This window comes from Leptinotarsa decemlineata, unplaced genomic scaffold, assembly GCF_025532065.1.
Source record: "Leptinotarsa decemlineata unplaced genomic scaffold, Ldec_3_MD MMD2_tig00000505_RagTag_RagTag, whole genome shotgun sequence".
Lineage (NCBI taxonomy): Eukaryota > Metazoa > Arthropoda > Insecta > Coleoptera > Chrysomelidae > Leptinotarsa > Leptinotarsa decemlineata.
This window is the reverse complement of record NW_027412549.1, coordinates 13,787,382-13,804,211: the sequence shown is the minus strand read 5'-3', so window position 1 is coordinate 13,804,211 and position 16,830 is coordinate 13,787,382. Positions and strand designations below refer to the sequence as shown.

General features: G+C 31.3%; 1 protein-coding gene across 1 annotated transcript; it reads left to right on the top strand.

Annotated features, from left to right (window-relative positions):
• The first annotated feature begins 9,795 nt into the window (after window positions 1-9,795).
• LOC141481796 (uncharacterized) lies at window positions 9,796-13,504 on the top strand. The gene is made up of 3 exons (XM_074174004.1): window positions 9,796-9,973; window positions 12,460-12,683; window positions 13,412-13,504. Exons 1-3 carry the CDS (start codon window positions 9,833-9,835, stop codon window positions 13,434-13,436), a joined length of 390 nt encoding a protein of 129 aa, XP_074030105.1. The 5' UTR covers window positions 9,796-9,832; the 3' UTR covers window positions 13,437-13,504.
• The last annotated feature ends 3,326 nt before the right edge of the window (window positions 13,505-16,830 follow it).

Below are 16,830 nucleotides of genomic sequence, written 5' to 3'. Positions count from 1 at the left end.
TTGTTTTACTTAGTAACTCACTTTGAAGGTTGGGTCGCCTTTATATTTTGTGTTGTCTTCAAGTAGATGGGAAATCAATTATTTTAGAATTAAAATCAAAAGTCATAAAGATTTTTGTTCAACAAGACAACCACCTTTTTAACGCTTGTACTGATGGTTTCAACAGATTGAAACATTAAAACAAAATGAGTATCTCACATTATCACTGAGGTTTAACGTACAACCCGGGTGGAATGATTGTGGTCCTACACAATTACCTATTGATGGAGATGCTGATTCTCAGGTATTGTATAATTAGGTAAAGGTTCACCTATCTACTATTTATTAATTTTTGCGTTTTTATCTGAAGGTAAGATATTCATAATTGCATTGAAAACCATTCTAAATTCGAATTTAATTCATATTATGGCACTATAATCATGTAGAAGAGTACAGAAAAGATGAAACTGATTATTATAGATGCAGATTTTATTACAAAATTTGACACATTCATTACGATGTAATGAGAACATATAATTTTTCATGGAAGGTGGTATTTCTTTTTCTGATGGGTTACTTTCCACTGAAATCAATAATATATCATCATCATTATAATAATTGTTATCATTAGCAATAGGTCTTTATTACTGATATGAGAGAGATCTCGATGAAGAACATCCCAAATGAATTTGTGATTTCATTTTTTTCCCATATTTTTATGGAAAAATATCTTAATTTTTTGAAGAAACTGTAGATGATTAGTTCTATGAAAAAATCACTCACTGAGACGGATGATGTATGTGCTGATGAATCAGCCTCCGCCATGGTAATGTTCCTCGTGGTATCCATGTTGTCCTCCATGATGCTCTCCGTGATGCTCTCCATGATTTCCTTCATTTTATTGAATGACTTCTACAGCTATAAATTTATAAAGAACCAATGAAAAATCCGAAATGACAGAAATGGCGATAAATAAAAAATGTAAATTTGAGAATAGTCCTCAACTGTTCGTCATTTTGTAATGATTTTTGAATTCATGATTCGATATATCTACTCTAATTGTTTGGGATACATAATCTGCTATGTGTTCTGGAGATGACATGTCTCATCTATCAGTTATGAAACTCGTGTGAACTGAATGCCCTCTGATACGCCCACCACACGCCTCCGTGGACGGAAGCTATATCAGATTGATATAGATATGATATAGATCAGTCTTTAATTGATGAACTTTTATATAAAACTAATTGTAATGATGCATCTCGTCACTCTTTACTTGTTTTTTGTGTTATATCGAATAAATTAATTTGTCAATTTCCAATTTCAAAGTTTAAACATCGTTTTTAAAAATTGTTTTCGCAAATCCACGACGAAAACTGGCGCAGTTGAGTCATTAGGATTTGCCGAACGAAGTTTCTATCGCAGTGATTTCGGATCGTATAAAAAATGTATTGGCAAAAGGACAAAAATCGCCAACTCCGCTTTCACGAAGACCAGGAACAGCAGACAAGCATCGATGGAACTTCTATTGGCAACCAATAAGTAAGAAAACCAAAAAGCAAGAAACCAAAAGAAATGAAAGAAAGGATAATACTGTAAGTCGATTTAAGTACATCCCAACTTATCCAATTCCTAAATTATCTCAACCAATAAGTGATAATATTACATTCTTATTTTTCGATTTCCATTTAATTTGCGCGAACACATTTTATGAACATTGAGAACGATTTAGATAATCTAAGTTACCTATCAGAAAATTCATTTAAAGAAGAAATAAGAATTCCTGAAAAAAATGTTAAACTATTAAGATACATATAGATACAATACTTCAATACGAAGGAAACCGTCATTAGGGTTATTTTTCGATAATTGCGAAAATTCAATTGCAACTTTTCAAAGTAAAACTGATCAAACATTGAACAAATTTTGTATTACGAGCTCTAATAGGTGAATCAACTGAAAGAGCTTTAACACTCATCAGTTCTCGCATCGAATTAAATATTTGGACTAATATTGAATATTACTGGAGTTTTTTCCCAACACCAAATCGTTATTTTCACACCTCGACACGTGTTTCGATCACCAAGTGATCATCTTCAAGAGGAAGATAAAACTAGAAACTTCTCAAAACTAAAGCTATTTATGCTATTCAGGTACATCATCCGGGTAGGTAATCAGTAATACCACCCATACAAGTGTACCACCCTAAATTAATTTTACAATTAGCCTTTCTATTATTTTACAATATGTCCTTATGTATGTTTAAATGTTACAGCTATATATAGAACATTGTTCTATATATAGCTGTAACATTGAAGATTAAAGAAATCTTGATTGTATTGTTGAATATTTAATTTCTCCAACACCTTATAAAAATTAATCACCGTATAATTTGGGAATGATATGCCAGGATTCGAGAAGCCTCATTGATTCAAAAATCAACAATTCTTCAAAAGAAAAAATTTCACAAATCAACAATTATGACGATACAGCTTTGAAAACAACATTTATTAGAAATCTCCCAGGATACCGACTAAATAATGTCAGACTTAGAAATCTAAATTCGCTAGAAAAAGCAATGTCTTCAGTCATTGAAGAAGAACATTTCTTTCATTCACAAAACAGAACGAATAGTGTAAAAACGCAAAAATATAAACCAATTACTAAAGTTACTTTAGAAAAACCCAAGACTTCTAATCCTCATTTTTGAAAAACACAATATCTCATAAATACTCAAAATAATTATAGACCACCGCAACATAATTTTATAAAACCAAACTTCCAACCTTTGCAACATCAAATAACATTTTTCCCCACAATTCACATCTTCAAACTGGAAACCAAATTTCCCCACACAAAAACACTCTTTTTTCACAAATCAACAAATTCAAAGATTGAAATATTCCCAACAATCTTGTCAATTCAAACCAAATTATAAACCAGAACTTATGGATACATCTTCAGGTAATACAAAAATCAATCCACAAAATGAATTTCACGCATCATTATAATATAATCCAGAATTTTGTAACTTTGACGAATATCACCCATAAAATTATCATTTTGAAACCCAACAGGAATAAAAAAACGTTTACTGCCAACAAAAAAAAAAAGAAAATTATCAATATCCTACAGTGGATCGAACATAATAATTTATTTAGTCAAAGCCAATCTACTGTATATCTATACCCCTGAATTAAATGCAAACTTTTTAATAGATACTGGAAGCACTAGAAGCCTCATTAAACCTCAGCATATTCATTTTATAAAAATAATATTATTAAAGATTACAATATTCCAACAGCACATAACATAAGTTATCATGGTGTTATCAAGTTAATATCCCTATTTTCAAACAATTCAAAGTGAACCGAAAACATAAATTATTTTTATTTAATTTCAGTAACAAATATGACGGAATTATAGGTATACATTTTCTTGAACAAATTAAAGCCTCTGTAAATCTTGAGAAAAACAAATTATTACACTACTTGCTAAAATACCCATCGTTTATGAAATACATGCATGAATATTATAATAGTGGTCTGCTAGATTGAAGTGTTCATCTATTTCGAACCTTCGAAAGAGTTTGGTGCTTCCGTCAGAGGTTGAGTCTTGTTTGAAGATCACCAGTGTTATCATTAGAATGACTGGTGCCTCAGCTATGTTTGGCAATACAGTTGATCATCACCTGTTGAAAATTCCATTTTCAGATGATTTAACAACAAGCTTTGCACGGACAGGATATTAGTCATATTAGGAAATGCCAATTTAAAAAATTTACGACTTGAACACTGTAACCTAGAACAAAAACCTGCAATCAAAAACCTTTGTTTCTAATATCGAGAAATTTTCTACAACGATAAATTATCTTTAACAAATGAAATTCGACAAAAAAATAAACTCAACAGACAAATCTCCTAATTATACAAAAAAATATAGATACCCTGAAATCCATAAACGAGGTATAATCCAACTATCAACCTCACCCTTTTCAAGCCCCATTTGAATGTCTCAAAAAAATCAGGCACCTCGGACAAAAGAAACGGAGACTAGTAGTTGACTACCGCAAACTTAATGAACGCACTGTAGATGACAAATACTCCTTACCAAATATTAACGTTATTTCAGACAAATTAGAAAAAAGCCATTATTTTACGATGCTAGATTTAGCAAACTGTTTTCACCAAATTGAAATGCACCCCTGAGGCTTACAAAAAATGTCCTTTTCAAATGAAAACGGATATTACAAGTACAAATGAATGCTCTTTGGATTAAAAAATGCTCCAAGCACATTTCAACTAATGAAAGATAATATTTTACAAGGTTTGCAAAATTAAACATGTTTAGTATACTTAGATGACATAGTAATTTTCAGCACATTCTTACAAAAACATTTAGAATGCTTAAAAACGTATTTGTATGACTGAGACAAGTTAATTTCAAAGTACAACAGATTGATCAGAATTTTTGAGAAAAGAAACTAATTATTAGGGACATGTTATAACATCCGAAGGAGTAAAACTAAACCCTGATAAAATTGAAGCGATAAAAAAATATCCATTTCCAAAAACACTCAAAGAAATCAAAAGTTTCTTAGGAGTTTCAGGATACTACAGAAAATTCATAAAACATTTAGCGGAAATAACAAAACGTCTAACCTTATGTTCAGAAAAAGACGCGAAATCTATAATTAATAACCCAGGTGGAATTTATCAGAACTCCCTATACAAAATACAAGTAAACCACAAACTCAACAAAACATAAAAATTTTAGGATTCATCCAAATTAACCACCAACACATACTAAACAACAAACACCTCCAATCGAAGAAGATTCTGACATTAATCAACACAGTAATGCAAACGAAACAACTAAATTTTAGCTTTTCAACATATCTATCCTATATTGAGGGTTAAACATGAAAATCATAGAATCTATACAGTAAAAATTCCAGAGAAGAATAATGAATACCCCATATTTGAATTTCTTAGAGAATATACTATTCAAAATAGAACACTTTAAAGAAGTTTTAATAGAGTATATATAGAACGCTTTTCAGAAAATGCACCAATGATTATAAGATGTACGAAAAACCATAAATGCCATAACTAAGAGAAACGATAAACATTATTACGAAAGTTTCATTCATTCCTCTGAGAAGAGGAATGAAACTTTGGAAAAACTAAAAAAGAATTACCATTGGATTACTTAATACGAAAACAACAGTAACAGACTATTTCAATTCATGTGACATATGTCAAAGAGCATAATATGCCAGGAAAAACTCTTTTGTATCACTCATGCTAACAGAAATACATACAAAACCTTTCCAAACTATTCATATAGATATATTTCTATGCGATAAACAAATGTATTTAACTTTAATAGACGCATGCACTAAATTTGCCCAAACAATACCGATATTAGGAACGCCCCAATTGAATATTTTTATATTTTGGATTGCCTGAAAATAATAATAGATGATGGAACAGAATCTAATACTGAAACAATCAAAAAGATCTCAAATTTGCACACAATAAAAATTCATTTTACCATCCCTAAACATCACGAATCTAATGGAGTAACCGAAAGATTCCATTCGACAATAACAGAACATTTAGGAATATTTCAAGAATTATATCCCTAAGAAAAAGACCTTATGGACTATGCAATTATGAGCTATAACGAATCTATACAAAGTCAACAAATTTCAAACCTTTCGAATTACTTTTTGGACACACAAATTCACGTGATCCATATGAATCGTTCATACCACCTCAATTAACACAGACTGTGCTGAAAATCATTAAAAAAATTACAACATGTTTATGATAATATAAAAGAATTAATCGAGCCCAAAAAAGCAAAAATTATCGAAAACGCCGATGCACATGGCAATACAAATTACGAAGTAGGATAAATCGTATTTAAACAAAACCCTCAAAAGATAAATAAAAAGCTGAATAATTTCATAGGACTTTATATTATATCAAAATTATTGAATAGAAATTGATTAGGAATAACGAGTAAACAAAATCCATATAAAAAGAAATTGTTCATATTAAAGAACTTGGAAAGAACCTTGTTATTTCAGACTCTTCATCCAAATCAACGCAGAAACGACGTCACCGTCAATTCGCGAACTTAATGACAACCCTGGATTACTACCACTGAAGCTTAGAAATGCTCAGAATAATCTAGACTAATGGTCATATTTCCAAATATTTATAATAATAATATTTCTAAATATAATAATAAAAACGAGAAACGTAGACAGCTATTCTGAATACGCTGTAGTCGGAGAGTATCCGATTGTTTCAAAGCAGGTCCATAAATACTATCGCAATAGGAAATTTTTGACATAATCAGAGACTCGCATAGTCTGAGTTTTAAGTTTGTGTTGAGCAAATCACGATTAGGAAAAAGCTGTCTGAGAACGTTATAAGAAGATTGGTTCAGATAGCTGACATGTTTAGTAAAGCGGAGATCCAGATCAAACCACAATCCTAAATTTTTTATCTCGTCCACGGAGGGAAGTATATCGTTTTCGATGCGAACTTGAAAGGTAGAGTTGGTGAGCTCTCTGTTCTTCTTAGCTCCGAACATCATTATTGCGGATTTGTCTGAATTGAGCTTGAGCCTATGGGCAGTAGAAATGTCAAAGATGGCTTGGAGATCGTTATTAATATGCGACAGAGCAGATGTAGACTCGCCTGGCGAAAAAGAGAAATATAACTGCGTGTCGTCTGCATAGTGATGTATATTGCATTCTTTCACGGACAGATGAAAGTCACAAATATACAAGCTAAAAAGCAAGGGCCCAAAGATGGATCCTTGTGGCACTCCCTTCAATACCGGCAGAGCATCTGAAATAACTTCATCCACAACAACTCTTTGAGTACGATTCTTCAGATAGTTTTCTAAGAGAGACACTGCTTTCCGAGAAAAACCGAAGTAGACAAGTTTGTCACACAATATCACATGATCTAGAGTGTCAAATGCCTTGCTGTAATCTAGGAGTATTAAACAGGTCAAATTTTGTTCATCTGCAGCTTGAAAAATATCGTCAGTAATTGACAGAAGAGCCGTGGTGGTACTATGCTGAGGTCTGAATCCTGATTGTACAGATGTTATAATTTGATTTTCATTGACGTACTTATTAATCTGATTTTTCAGAATCGATTCCACTACTTTAGAGAGATACGGTAGAATTGTAATTGGTCTTAGGTCAGAAAGGACAGTAGGTGAGTTATACTTAGCCAGAGGGATAACCAATCCATCCTTCCAACATTTTGGAAATTGGCAACTGGTAATGATAAAGTTTATGAGAAAGGTGAAGTGATTTATCAAAAAAGAGTCAATGAGATTGATCATTTTGAGGGATATTCCGTCAGAACCCAAAGCGTTGCTCTTGATGCGTCTCAGACAGACAGTAAATGAATTTAATTTTTTGAAAGAAAGATTACACCAATTAAAATTTGCAATTGGCAACAAAACACAAGAAAGCAATTATCAAGTAGAATTCTATAATTCATATTATTTAACTGAACTTTTGGAGAAGAAAATATTAACGCAAATAAATCAAATCAATCCTTCAATTAGAAGAAAACGTAAACGAAGACTTATCGACTGATTAGGATCAATAATGAGATCGATAACTGGTAACTTAGACTAAAATGACGCAGAAAAATATGAGAGAGCAATTGAAATAATCTCATCAAATCAAAATAAAATGAAAACTCTAGTATTGGATCAAATAACACTTTTATAAATATCCATTGATAATTTTAAAAATGATACGCAAACTCTCGTGCACAATGAAATTTTGAAATTTTGTTTAGAAATTATTGGAAGCCCATACAAGCCCAAGAAGTCAAAAATCTTAAATTTCATCAATTTTCAATAATACAATTAACGATTTCACAGGTGAACTGCGTTCCAAGCAATTTATGATTTTTTAGAAAAAATTGAAATTGCTATAACTTTTTTGAAATTGAACAGTTTCCATAATTTCATTGCTGAACCAAATGAGATATTGAGAGAAGTCGAAAAGATTCCTAAATACTTAACTACAAGTAAATTACCATTCGAACCTAAACTAGAAAATATTCTATTATTTCAAAAAATAATTGAAATTGAAGCATACTCAAAACATAATAAAATAATATTTAATATTGGAATCAGTGAAGTCGCCCCGGAGCACCAATTAATTTTTATTGTTGTTTTTACTTTTATCGTTGTTTTAATAAAATCAATTTTGATATTGAGATACCCATAGTCGAAGTTGATAACTATAATTATTATCATTCATATTCCTTATCAACCCCTAAGAATAATTCTTTCAAAACAAATATTCCAAACTCCAAATACCTTATCCTAAATGAACAAAACTATGTACCTTACGACACAACTGTATGACTGTAATCAAATTGTGAATGAAGAATTCTTATGCCAGTTAAATAATCCAGAAGTAATCAAAGAAGATGCCCCTTGTGAAATCCAGATGCTGAAATATTTCAAAAAACTAACAAACTGTAACCTAGTACCTGTAACAATTCATAAAACGAGATACAGAATATTAAAGAAATTGAATGGATTATTATCACACCAAGTCAAAAAGTCAAAAAAACATATTTGCAAAAATAGCAAGGAATCAATTCCTCTCCAAGGAACTTTCATTTTAGAACCTGTTTCCCAATGTGAAGTTAAAATTGACAATACTGGTAGGTGAATTTATATTTAGCATCAACATTGCATCCTTAGGGAGCCGGGGCAGATCGCTAGTGTAATATACGGAAGAGTATTGATATAAGATTTAATGTATGTGGAATATTATCATTCTCAATGGTTTCATTAAAAACATTCATCTGCATATCCTTATAAGAATATTTTTGAACTTTAAAGGATGAAAACACGCATTTTTTGCAAAAATTGCGCCTTTATGATACTGATGAGATAATTCTGACTTATCACGATGACGGTTCCTGATAACATTCGTTCAATTGGCCATTTTCATGTAAGTCTATGTTAATATGAAAGCAGTTATTTCGAAAGAAATGTTTCTTTCGTTTAATACAATGTTTATGTTTATTCTACACATTTTTGAAAAAATGTGTAGATTTCTAAATGAAAAGAACAGTTTTTTAGAATATAATGAAAAAAGAAATTTTGAAGTTAATTTCTTCCTCCCCCTCTTCGGAAGTTCTCCATATTTTTTATTAGAAAATGAAGAAGTATTTTTGCTATGAAAACTAATCTATCTTAAAAAACGTTCTATTTTCTATTTATAATTTTATAGCAACAGCCAGTCTCTGCACGTTTAGCATTCTCATATTTCAGTCAATTTACACAAACTTTTATTTCGTAAATTGGTAAAGTCCGTATGAAAATCCTTTCAGTTTGTTTTCAATTCACTATGTTCAGATAGACAAACACACATGAGTATTTTTTTCTGTTCCCACTGTGAAATTTTAATTTTTTTTATATCACTGAGAGCTCAATAATTTTTTCACTCAAAAATTTTGCAGTTAAGAAAATACTGTAGAGTAACCCAACTGCAGTTGTTTACGTACTAATTCACTTGAGTTTTTATTCTCAGTTGAATTATGCAGATTGTCTGAACACATCAAATTCACACAATAGAGATTAATTAAACGGTAGATTTATTAAATTGTTGAAAACACACTCAATAATAAGACAATTCTAAGAAGCAATTTCTTGCAGCTATCTGATGGGATATTTCAATACCATGTTTTCGTCATCCATTTTTTTAAACCAATTTATTCAGTTCTGCATACTCAGATCAGTATATAATTCCGAAGTTGCTTAACGATTGCAGTCAGTAGGCGAAATGTTGGTCCCGGTGATACTTTTCATTCTTGCAAGTACTATTATTGATGTACAGTGCCAAAGTAATGAGGTGGATTTACAAAAGCAAAAACAATTGCCGAGACTGATTTCGGCGCTTGATTCTTCAACTGGTAACGACAAGGTATGTAAATATAGAACAATTTCATTATTTAGCTCAATGAAAGAAACACATTTTGAAATTTCAAATGATAGGTATGGGTGTTGATTAAATGAGAAAATAGGAGCAGTGTGAACAAGAAAAAGATATTTCTCAATGTGTATTGTCAATAATCAATAATAAATAAAACAAAATTTTTCAATTATAAAATAATGTGTACAAAATTGCTGTAGTATTGAACCAGAGATCTGTATTGGTTGTGAAATTCTGGTGAATTATGTTTTTTTACCAAAATTGTCTTTCGAAGACAACTTGGAACTGGCTATTGATATTTTGCGTTATACTGTTTTGTTCACACATCAAGTTTGTTCATCAGATGATATGGAACCCAGAAATGAAAAAAATCAGAGCACTTTTTTTTCTATTAGTACGATACATAGACAACTGGTGATATTGCTGATAAAATGTTGATGATATTTGATTTGAGAAATTGTATCAAATCATCATGATGAATATCATGTGACAATCAATACCCCATCAAATTGGAATGAATTTGTTTCAATTTCGACATGTTTCATAATCCAATTGAATACTGATTAGAAAACACAAACGAATGTGTATAAAGAAAAAAAACTACCTGAATATCAATATTGAGAATCATTCTCTTCAAAATTATGTCAAACTCCCTATAAATAATTACAAGTTCAGGATTGTCCACGTGGTTGAATATTCAATATAACTTACTCGAAAAGTGAAACTTCCCTAATTTCTGAATCGACTTTTCTGAAGTTTTCACTGAAATTGAGTGAAAGAATTGACGGCACATTCCTATATTTCTTACTCTAGAAAAATTAGGTAGTTTGCCCATTCAAAGTTCTATTCGAAGTATTTGTAGTAAATTCTCAAAAATGATTTTTCAGCAGAAAACAACTATTTACAAGTCTTCAAGACTATTCATATCTAATTTTTCAATTATGAAAATGTGTTCACGAGCTTGATACTACGGAAAATGAAATTACCTAATATAGAAATCTCATCATGGAGTTATTTCCAAAGGAGTTCTGCTGTAATCTACTTCACCTCTTTAAAACGCCAATTTGATTGGTGAAATGCTTGCCAAGAAATGTGTTGCAGTTCTGTTGTTTGCGAGTGGTGATTGTTGAAAGTTTATTTTATGTCAGAGCTCTTACTCACTTTTTTTACTGGATAGATTTGTAAAAATTTGATGATATTCGTGAGAGAAAACGAAAAAAGGTTATACTGAAAGTTGATAGATGCAACTAGTGATGGTATTTTGAATATGCCATCAAAGTTTAGAGGTTTTTTTGTTACTTGTGGGCCATTTCACCCCTCCATTTCTTCTAAACCTTCGGAAAATACTGATGCAATCATGGGCTTATTGTATTTCTCCTTTCAGCTTTTCATTAAACCCACTTCAATAACTTTGTTTCGTATACTAGCTGGTATAGGTTTTATTTTTGATGTTTTTTACATTCTTTTTGACATAATTCAATTCAAAACTATGGTCCAAAAAACAGAGCACCCGTTACCCTAAAGCAAACAGAGTTGTTCCGACAATAGACATCATGAGTGTTGCCCTCACGAAAACTTCATCTATGGCAATCACAAAAGAATCAAATCACGAATATCAAAGATTCGAGTAAGGAGTAGGTCCCTGAACGCTATACTGAACATATTTTCAATAACTTTTCATGAAACGAATATACAGTGCAACTTGTTGCCATATTTGGATTTAATTTTGAAATATACAAAGTATCAAATGTAGCATATCAAAATTACAATCAATTGGACCTCGTCAATTTTGTTCTTGGATTCTGCGATGAATTCTAAGAGGACTTTCATTGAGGTTATCTATCTATATCTTAATGCAGTCGATTCCGAAATATTCCTTTTTATCTATTTGGAAAACAGTGTCTTTGTACTGAAGTGATCGTAAGAAAATAAGTTACTGGAATTTGGTTAAGAAATCACCACAAGGTATTCTTCTATTCAACTCGACTCCCTTACAGAGTGTTCCGAGTTGTGTTTATAGATAACAGGTCGAATCATTTTAGACTTGAACATCAATATCTTCTTTTCTATAAACGGAACACCCTATTGATTTGAACTTAATGATACATGTTTTCTGATTTTCTTCCGGATTACATATATGTTGTAGCTATATCTAGAGTTGGAAGTTATTGCGTGATTGAGGATATTAGTTGAGTTGTGAGTAGCCGTCTGATATTGAATTTCATATTTCAGTATTTGAACTTCCTTTAACTGACATGAAAGTAATGAAAATATTTGAATTTCTTGGTTTACTTGATATGAATACAATATCGATGTTCTTTCAACCAGTCTTCAGAGTATATATTATTTACTTCATACAAGATTTAATAAAATGACAAATTGGGGATATACATATAACTTGTGTTTAGTCAAACAATTGGTCACCCTGTAGAACGAGTCGGTAATTCAGAACTGTAAAATATAATATTATTTTTCAGAGTTCAGTGTCAAAAATACCTGCTAGGAATGATGGAATAGAGAGAGTCATTGGAACCAGTGCTGAATCACGCCCAAAAAGATCTCCTGGTGGTGGTGGTGGATGTAATAGATGCGGATACAACCCTGGTGGTGGTGGTGGTGGTCATGGCTTTGGAGGAGGTGGCGGTGGTGGAGGTTCTTGGAGTAAATCTTCTTCTTCTGCTTCGAGTGGAAGCTGGGGCGGGTGAGTTTTCCATTTTTCACGAACACCCAAGTAATGGTATATATAACCAAAGTTTTTTCACCAGAACATTTTGGACAGTAGGTGTTGAGCGGGTCTAATATTTTTGTCATAATTTTTAATTAGTCTGTAATAATTCCGCATTGTCTCATACAACATATGTAAGTGATATTAACGCTCTTTGAAATAATGTTTGGCATAAACTTCCACAGATTTTTTAGATCCGAAAATGATACAGAAAAATATCTGTGAAATATTTTTTCAAAGTAATTCAAAGGCAGTGAGGAGGTTTGGTGATGATAAATTATAATACAAAAAAGTATGCTCAAAACTTGGAAATGGAATTTAAAGAAATAATAATGTGAAATAGGAGATTTCGCACGACCACAAAAAGATCAGGCCTTCCTGACTATTACATTTTCAATCATTTTTGTCATTGCAAATGTTGTATATTTGTGAAGAATTATAAAATGTTTATAGGGAATTTTCCCATAGATAATTGATTTCAATGATTCGCAATGGTTGATTTTTTTCATTTCTGAAAAAAAATTCGTGACCGTGAATAGAAAATTGAAAAAATTAATATTATTAGTTTTATTTGCTTTTATTCTCTGCTTGGATATTAACGAAGGTTATGAATCACTATAATTGAGATCATGTTTTTGTCCAACTCTATTTTTATTAAATTTTTCGACGTTTTTATTTTAATTTATTTTTTCATTTATTTTCAGAGGAAAATACCATGGCCGAAAATGATTTTTTCTTCAGCAGTCCGAATGATGAATAAGTATAAACAAGTATAAGTAATAAAGCATTTCGAAATACTTAATGATTTTCAATCATACATATACAGAAAACCCAGCATTCCTCGATATATTTTTTACAAGAACAAAATTCTTTAAAACAACTTCATTATAAAAAATATTTTTGCTTTTTCCTATTCAAATTTGATATTTCCATTATTATAATCAATCGGGGAGAATCGTCAAAATATTTAGGTTTTCAAATAATTTCTTACAAGATGATTTTCAAAATAATTGTACTCTTGAGCAGATTTCCTAACATAATTCAATGGATCTGGCCGACATAATATGCGTTCTATATATGAGATGATACAAATGATCTGTGCTTTCACAGCACAAAATATGGCATGCCTTGAAGCAAAAAAAAACTTCATTGATGAGAAATGATAAGAATTCAACACTTTCACTTTGGACTATTGATTTACAGTCAATATTAGATTTTGAATATATTATGTTTTTATTATTTCCATTAATTAGTTTATGTGATTGATGCCTGACAATTTTTTAAGTTGAATCAAGCTTGTCGAATCAAGATTTTGATTAGAGTTGTCGAATAAAACGAATTTATAAACGTCAGTAGACTTAATCTGATAATAAAATTATATTCATCACATATTTTAAATATTGGCGACCGTCACAGGATTAAGTTATTGACGATGCAGAAAGAAAGAGAGCAGCTGCGAAGTCATTTTCGTAATACTAGCAGCAACCTAGATGTAGCAGCAACTTTGAGTACGAAGCAAACGAGTAAGGCACAAATACTATCACACTTGAGACAATATTCACCATTGATGAGACCTTCAAGGAGCAGTTATTTTCCGGAAAGTTCAACGATGCCGAAGTTTAACAAGAGTTTGACGATATGGAGTTTTATAGAACTGAAGTAATTAAATATAAATCACATTAGGTGTGACAACTGAAAAATATTCTGCAATGCTTTGTGCATTGCTTGAATCTACACTTTCGAGTGAGTTACTCAAGATTTGGAAAATACATCGTAGTTCGAAGGTGAAAGTACATAGTGAAAATGAAATAGATAATGTTGCTCCTGATAACTATCCTATAATTTTGTAAGATTTCCTGATAAACGAGGTGGAATCAGAAGAAATAATCAATTTGGCAAAAACGAGTTTTGAATTGAAATGAAGCAGCCGGAACATAATAGTAAGGTAAAACGTTTACTGTAAGGTGGACCTGAATTATATTCCACTACAGCATTGTATACAGTTAAGGCAAATTATACCAAATTGAATATTTTGTGATAATAGTACGGAAGCAAGTCAAAATTGTTTAACTGCACAAAAACTTTTTTTGGGAGAGAGAGAAGCAAAAGTTGTGTAAAATAAGGGTTGATTTTCTTGTTTAAGAACTAATAAAAAATGTGGTGTGATTTAGATTCAAAAAAGGTCTAAACAAGATGAAAATCCAAACAAAACAATGACATAAGGAGAGGAAAATATCTTACAATGTGATTTTGGTGGTTTTCAATCTTCTCCGAACCCCCATAATATATACGGTATTGCAATAGGTGACATTAAAAATGACTTTACTTGCAAATTGTCAGTATTGAAATAGAAAAAGATATATAATTACACACCTAGATTGCGAGATTTGGCTGTTTTAGACTATTTGAAGGATGAAAACATAATTTTGAGTGATATTAGTATGTATAATCCTCCACAAAATATTAAATTTTTGTTAGGGGCAGATATTATACTAGTCATTTGTCAGTTTGACGTCATGTATATTCACTGAATGGATACTTCGAGATATCCTATGGTTGTAAGAAATCGCTGCAACAAAGATCTTAGAAGAAGCGGAAGCATTATAATCCCGATAGTTCCTGAAATTCCAGTTGTAGTTAACATGTTAAATTCTCTATCATAAACATGTAATGTTCCTTGACAATAAAGCATCACTATCACTATTTTTGTAAATTTAATAACAGGGCATATTGAAAATTTGAATAATGGACTTGTTGCAATAGAAACGTATTTTGGTTGGACTATAAGGGGACAACAAATCCATAACAATCGTATTTTTTCCGATTTTACTGATTGTTACACTAAAAGAAATTATTGATTTTAAAACGGAAAAATATTTCAAAGAAGCGGTTTTGCAAACAGATGATGGTAGATATTAAATAAATCTTCCGTGGAAAAAAGGTCATCCGATACTTTCGAACAATTAAGAAATATCTGAAGCAAGATTGTTGTCTTCAACAAAAAAAAACGCAATTAGCTTAAGAAAATGTAAAGATTATAGTAAAGTTTTCACATAACGGGAATCATGAGGTATCATAGAAGAAGTAAGGGGAGATTCAATTGATAGACCAAATCACTATGTATCTCGTCGTGCCGTTATTAAAGAAAACAGTATCACTACGGAAATTTGGACGATATTTGATGCATCAACGAAGAATAATAACGGAAATTCACTAAATACATGTATAGGAAAGGGTCCCAATCTAGTAGAATTGATTCCATCATTATTAATAAAATTGGGAATGGGACTAACAGGAGTTATATCTGATATAGAAAAGGCATTTTGTAGTAGTAGTTTTTGTTTTGCGACCTTGCCATTTTCTGTTAGAATCCAATATCGATCATCATTTCGATAAAGCCCAATTCATTTCAAAACACTGCCGGTAAATTGAAAACATCGCTTTATGTCGACAACTGTGTCACCAGTGTCAGTAATATTGAAGAATTGAATACTTTTATCAGTCAATCAGAAGAGTTAATGTCGATTGGAAAATTTAACTCCAGACAATTGACATATATAATTCCATCGGATAATTCTGCTGGTGATTTTTCCAATGGAAGAAATATGTATGTTTTAGGTATTTCATGGGATTCTAAAAACAATGTATATTTTGATTTGTCCGGTCTCATTGATTTGAATATTACACCTGAAACGAAATGAGGTTCATTGTCAGTAGCACAAAATATCTTCAATCCCATTGGTTTCACATGTCCAGTAATGTTGATCCCGAAACAGTTAACATGGACACTAAACATTGGTTGAGATGAGGGAATACCAAGTGACACAATAGATAAATTTTAAAAGTGGATGAAACAGTTTCATTTCCTCAAAGTTTGTAAAATCCCAAGATTGCTTAATAATTTAACTCGTTTCATTCCTGAAAATGTTTCTATCCATGTATTTTGTGATGCCAGCAAAACAGCAAATGCATCTTGTGTATTTTCAAGAACAGAAACAAATATGGAAGTCGTTCTACAACTCACTCAGGATAAATCTAGAATGGCACCAAAAATATCACAATACCAAGGTTTGAGTTATTAAGTACAGTCATTGGAGTAAGATTATGTCAATTTATTAAGGCG

Excerpts from the sequence above, each read along its gene's own strand:
- LOC141481796 (XM_074174004.1), top strand. The coding sequence starts at position 9,833 with ATGTTGGTCCCGGTGATACTTTTCATTCTTGCAAGTACTATTATTGAT. Across the intron at positions 9,974-12,459 it reads CTTCAACTGGTAACGACAAG|AGTTCAGTGTCAAAAATACC; the intron begins GTATGTAAATAT and ends ATTATTTTTCAG. Across the intron at positions 12,684-13,411 it reads TCGAGTGGAAGCTGGGGCGG|AGGAAAATACCATGGCCGAA; the intron begins GTGAGTTTTCCA and ends ATTTATTTTCAG.